The 6,082-nt window shown below is 47.3% G+C and overlaps 1 protein-coding gene and 1 long non-coding RNA gene across 2 annotated transcripts; one reads left to right on the top strand and one right to left on the bottom strand.

Moving 5' to 3' along the window:
* Positions 1 to 1,154: 1,154 nt before the first annotated feature.
* On the bottom strand, positions 1,155 to 3,786 carry LOC149312541 (potassium voltage-gated channel subfamily A member 5-like). Its single transcript, XM_089524842.1, has one exon. It carries the CDS (start codon positions 3,503 to 3,505, stop codon positions 1,670 to 1,672), a length of 1,836 nt encoding a protein of 611 aa, XP_089380968.1. The 5' UTR covers positions 3,506 to 3,786; the 3' UTR covers positions 1,155 to 1,669.
* Positions 3,787 to 4,323: 537 nt separating this feature from the next.
* On the top strand, positions 4,324 to 4,934 carry LOC149312540 (uncharacterized). The gene is made up of 2 exons (XR_016281268.1): positions 4,324 to 4,439; positions 4,562 to 4,934. It is a non-coding gene; the product is annotated as an uncharacterized LOC149312540 (long non-coding RNA).
* The last annotated feature ends 1,148 nt before the right edge of the window (positions 4,935 to 6,082 follow it).

Below are 6,082 nucleotides of genomic sequence, written 5' to 3'. Positions count from 1 at the left end.
TCCTTGCCTAAGAAAACCCTATGAAATTCATGGGGTCACCATAAGTCGACAGGCAACTTGAAGGCACACATGCAGACATAGATGGGACTTACTCTACGATTCTGTGATTCTACCTGGAATGTAATGACAGATCACCTCTGTAGGTTATCTGTTCAACAGAAGGTAATTTTCTGCCTCTGAAACCATGATTGTGCCTTTATTGTGCCAAAAGTAATTTAAAGGTATCTCAGTTTAAGTTACACTTTATAGAAATTCAAGAAATGCTACAGCATACATGAATTATGAAGACTATTGATATTGAATTAGATCTACTGATTAGATCTATTAACCTTGAGTGCTGATTCTCTTCTGTGAGTTGTGTCACACCACCGTAAATGACAACAGACTGAAACCTCCATTGATGACGTAACAGGAATTCAGCAAAAAGTAGGGGGGAACACATACAGAAGCAAACAGCAGAGTACTTTGTGGCAGTGGAACAATGCTGCTGAGGAGGGACTCTTTGATTGCATTATCTAGGTGATATCACTGAGGCTTTAATTTTTGTAGCTGTACACTAAGAGTACTAAATTTGATGAAGGTTGTTCTGCCATTATCCTTCAGCAATATCTGTAGACCAAAGGTCCATCAACTTATTTCTAAGTAAGGCCAAAAGTCAGTTTCTCTGCTCCACTATTTAGTCTAGAATGTGAGCCAAAGGAACTCTATTTAATTGGTATTATTTCAGTAGCCTTCTTCATTAGATTCCTTCAAAGGTATCCATTGATGAAGTATTATTGTTAAAAACAGTGAGCCAGCTACTCAAGTTTGTAAATGGGATTATACAGCCTGGGTTCAGAGTTCTGGAACATGCTTGTTTGCATGTCTTGATTACTTTTAGTACCTTTGAACTATTGTGCATGTGAATCTAACACAATAATTAACAATTATTTACTTTAAAAAAGAAATACTTGAAAACTGCCACTTATAAAATACTGACAATATGAACCTTCCAAAAAGATTTTCTGGGATAAAGAACACATCATTGGATTACTAGAAATATGAAATAGTATTAAATATATTTATTGAGAAAAAAAAGATGGATTTTACCAAGATGATAAAAACCAACTGTGTAAACACAATGTTTTTCTGCTAGAAGGTTGAACATACCACATTCACTTCATACAAGAGAAAACCACTTTTTGCACTTAAACATGGGGAATGCTTTAGTGAAATGTTCCTGGAGGTTTCATAAATTCCTATATCTGAAAAGTGCTCTTTTTCATTTATAAATATAATCACACATATTGAAAACAGAAGTATTTCAACTTCAAAGTACAGTACGAACAAAGATTTTGTTTTCTTTCCACAAGAAAGAGGGTTTGGATAAGAGGATTGTAATACAAATCGGATGCTTAGAAACCACTTTTTTTCTATAATAAATTATCTGCAAGCAACAACGGTTTTGTTAATGGCTTTAAAAGCCTCCTAGATCATGGGAGGTGTTCAGCTTACTCTTCGCTGGTTTTATAAATAGGCCACACTCTTATAGTCATGTAAAAGAAAGAACATTTAAAACAAACAAAGAGAAAAACCCAGCAACAACACAAATTTGTATTTCCGGGAGATATTTAAAAATAAATATGCCAAACAACTTCACCAAGATTACTCTATTTTTCTTCCATTTGTTTTACAAGTCTGTTTCCCTGTTAGTATCCAGGCAGAGTGCATAGAGAGATCTTCTGAGATCCACACTGCTTTTAGCTTTGATATTAGTCTTCTCTTTAGATCTCGTCACATTGTTGATCCCCTCAGCATTCTCCAAGTGCACAACAGATTTGTCCAATGAGTTTCTACTGCCTTGTCTCTTTAGGTCCATAGCTGAGTTGCCTGGAGCACCACTGGACTCATCTGTGAGGATGGCTTGCTCCTCATGGTCAGTTTCTCGGTGGTAAAAATAGTTGAAGTTGGACACAATAACTGGGACAGGAAGGGCAATGGTGAGGACGCCAGCAATGGCGCACAAGGAGCCCACAATCTTGCCCCCTACAGTGACAGGCCTCATATCGCCATAACCCACTGTTGTCATGGTGACCACCGCCCACCAGAAGGCATCAGGGATGCTAGAGAAATGTGATTCAGGGTCATCAGCCTCAGCAAAATAGACAGCACTGGAGAAGAGAATCACTCCAATGAAAAGGAAGAAAATGAGCAGACCTAATTCCCTCATGCTAGCTTTCAAAGTCTGTCCTAAAATTTGTAGCCCTTTGGAATGTCTAGAAAGCTTGAAGATCCTGAAAACCCTGACCAGGCGGATAACTCTCAGGATAGCCAAAGACATGGCTTGCTGTTGGCCTCCATTGCTGGTGCTTCCCGGCTGCTCCTTCTTCTGCTGCTCTTGAGCCAGCTCTGTACCCAGTGTGATGAAATAAGGGATAATGGCCACAATGTCAATGATGTTCATGATGTTCCTGGAGAACTCAGGCTTGCTGGGGCAGGCAAAGAATCGCACCAGCAATTCAAAGGTGAACCAAATGACACAGGTGGTCTCAATGATGAAGAAGGGGTCAGTCAGAGTGCTGGGAGGCTGCTGCTGCCGGGGGAGGCCGGGGGGAGTGCCGTTCAGGGGAAGGAGGAGGGGCACCTGCAGCTCCCGTTCGTCTCGGAACTCGGGCAGAGTTTCCAGGCAGAAGGTAATGATGGAAATGAGGATGACCAGCACTGAGACGATGGCGATGCCTCGGGCGGAACTGGAACTTTCGGGGTATTCGAAGATAAGCCAGACCTGACGCTGGAACTCATTGAGGGGCAGCGGTTTTTCCTCCTCCTTGATGAAGCCTTCATCCTCTCGAAACCTCTCCATGGCCTCCTCGCCCAGCTGATAGAAACGGATCTCATCCGCGAAGACGTCAATGGAGACATTGACCGGGCGCCGGAGCTTGCCCCCGGACTGATAGAAGTAGAGGATGCCGTCAAAGCTGGGCCTGTTGCGGTCAAAGAAGTACTCGTTGCGCAGGGGGTCGAAGTACCGCATGCGCTTCTCGGGGTCGCCCAGGAGGGTGTCTGGGAACTGGTTGAGGGTGCCCAGCTGGGTCTCGAAGCGGAGGCCCGAGATGTTGATCAGGACCCGCTGCTGGCTGGACAGGGCGCCCTCCCCGACCCCAGCCTCGGAGCAGAGGGAGGAGGGCGAAGGGGCTCTGCCCGGCCAGGCGTCCTCGGCCATGGCCATCCCCAAGCGGTGCCCGCCTTCCTCCGACGCCAGCATCCTCCCCTCCCAGTCCCCGGGACGGGAAGGCGGCGGCGGCGGCGGCAGCCCCGGCGACAGCTCTTGGGGCGGGAGGCGGCTCCTGGGGCTCCCGGCGGAGGGCGCTTGGGGCTGCTTGCCTTGGTTGGCCTGCGGGCAGCCCTCCTTGGAAGAGCAGCAGCACTCGCTCAGCCAAGGCGCCGCCGCGGAGGGCACCTGGAGGAGGAGGAGCTCTCCCCTGCTGCTGAGCCGGGCAGCCCGCTCTCCGCCGGGGGGGCCCATCCTCGCCTCCTTTAAGGGCCCTGGCGCCTCCGTTCTCCAGGGTGACCAGAGCCAGCTCCATGGGCCCGCATGCTGCGCTCTTCTTCCCCCGCGGCTTCGGCTGCCTTTCCGGGGAGGCCAGACGGGGGGGACCCGGAGCAGAGGGAGCCGCTGGTCCGCCTGCCTCTCCCTGACGTCAGAAGAGCCTCTTCTCGCTCTCTGGCTGGGCCTCAGGCGGGCGCGCTCTCGGGGGGGAAAGGAAAGGGAGGCTGTTGCCTGGCTGCTCTCTCTCTCTCTCCCTCTCTCTCTCTCTCTCTCTCCGCCTGGCTGCCTTGGCAAATCCCTGCGCTCCAGCCCTTAGCGGGGCTCAGCCTGCCCTCCCTCCCTCCCTCCCTCCCCCCGTTGTTCTAAGCAAAAGCCCTCCCCCTCCCCCTCCCCGGCTGCTGCGAAGGAGAAGGCGATGTCGGCGGCGGAGGGGGCCGGGGCCACGCCTGGAGGTTTCCTTCCTCCCTCGGGGAAAGGGCTTAGGATCTCTGCCAACTCCCAGAGGATCGGACGCCTGGCATCCATCGCTCCCCTTCTGTAGGTTTTCTTGCAAGCAGATGTTTTGTAGTCCATGGCCATTGGTTTGTGTCTGGCATCATCCTTAGCAGAGAGAACGTATTCGGAAAGGTGGAAGCTGAGAGATGGAAGAAGGAAGGCAGCTGGGAAAGAAAGAGGCTGCTTCTGCCTTTCTCCAACACGAGGAAAGGGAGGAGATTAAAGGTTCCTAAGAATAACACAGGCGATGATTACTGTTCCCTTGTGAGAGCTCCTCTTCTCGGGAGGGAAGAAGGAGAGCAGGCTTGACACGAAGGAGCTCCCTCCCGCCAGGGCTTTCCCAATAGATTTGCAGCAAAAAAGAAACAGGAGATGAGGTGAACAGCCAGATATTTGGAAATAAGCAAACTTGAAGGTACAAATTCACATAGTATACTATTAATCTAGCACTTCTTTCATTTTTAGAGTTTTTCACATATATGATCACAGTCATCTTTACCATAATCATGCATAATATCTTAGCATTCTTGTCTCCAGGGTTTGGGGTACTTGAGAGACTGTAGCTTGCCTGAGGGTTTCCCAAAAGAGGCCTTACATACCGACAATACAACCTGTTGGATTGGACTAAAATATCACAGAGAAGGATACAGTTGAACTGGACTGAAGCTTGAACCTGGACAGAAGCTACAACACAAAGCCTTTGATGAAAGAATTGGACTGCTTTCAATCCAATTTATTGGCAGCAATGCCTTTGATTGACAAATTTTATTTCACAGGTTTCAGAGTTGCACAAATAGGGCAAAATGATGCATAAAAAGAACTAAGGTTTCACTCTTCTATAGCATGTGTATATTGCTTCTGCCTGTGGGACTCGGAGGGGACGATGTTGATAAAGACAAGGTAACTGTTACATGGATTTGTAACTGGTTGACCGGCCGAACCCAAAGGGTGCTCAACAATGGCTCCTTTTCATCCTGGAGAGAAGTGACCAGTGGGGTCCCACAGGGCTCTGTCCTGGGCCCAGTGCTATTCAACATCTTTAGCAATGACTTGGAGGACAAAATTGGGGGCATACTTATCAGATTTGCAGATGACACCAAATTAGGAGGAGTAGCTAACACCCCAGAGGACAGGATCAAAATTCAAGATGACCTGAATAGACTAGAAAGCAGGGCCAAAGCTTTCAACACAGAAAAATGTAAGGTACTGCACTTAGGGCAGAAAAACAAAATGCATACATATAGAATGGGGGAAACCTGGCTGAATGAAACTACATGTGAAAGGGATCTAGGCACCCAAGTAGGTCACAAGTTGAACATGAGTCAACAGTGTAATGCAGCAGCTAAAAAGGCCAATGCAATTTTAGGCTGCATCAATAAAAGTATAGTGTCTAGATCAAGGGAAGTAATAGTGCCACTCTATTCTGTTTTGGTCAGACCCCACCTGGAATACTGTGTCCAGTTCTGGTCACCACAATTCAAAAAGGACACTGAGAAACTGGAGCATGTTCAAAGGAGGGCAACTAAAATGGTGAAGGGTCTGGAAACAATGCCTTATGAGGAACACTTTAGGGAGCTAGGGATGTTTAGCCTGGAGAAGAGAAGGTTAAGAGGTGATATGATAGCCCTGTTTAAAGGGATGTCATATTGAGGAAGGAGCAAGCTTGTTTTCTGCTGCTCCAGAGAACAGGAAAAGAGATTCCACCTCAACATTAGGAGGAATGTCCTGACAGTAAGGGCTTTTCGACAGTGGAACACAGTTTTTCGGACTGTATTGGAGTCTTCTTCCTTAGAGGTCCTTAAACAGAGGCTGGATGGCCATCTGTTGGGTATGCTTTGACTGAGAGTTCCTGCATGGCAGGGGGGTTGGATTGGGTGGCCCTTGTGGTCTCTTCCAACTCTACAATTCTATGATTCTATGATTCTATTATTCTAATTTCTTATTTATAAAGACAACAGAGTCTTTGTAACACTCATGAGAACAAAGGGATGTTTTCAGGGTAGGACAGTCAGTTTCAAAATTGTTCTTATTACTTATGTAATAACCTGAAAACAATTT

The sequence above is a fragment of the Sceloporus occidentalis genome, unplaced genomic scaffold (genome assembly GCF_023333645.1).
Source record: "Sceloporus occidentalis isolate IW3139 unplaced genomic scaffold, rSceOcc1.0.p SCAF_5, whole genome shotgun sequence".
Lineage (NCBI taxonomy): Eukaryota > Metazoa > Chordata > Lepidosauria > Squamata > Phrynosomatidae > Sceloporus > Sceloporus occidentalis.
This window is presented reverse-complemented; position numbering and strand designations above follow the sequence as displayed.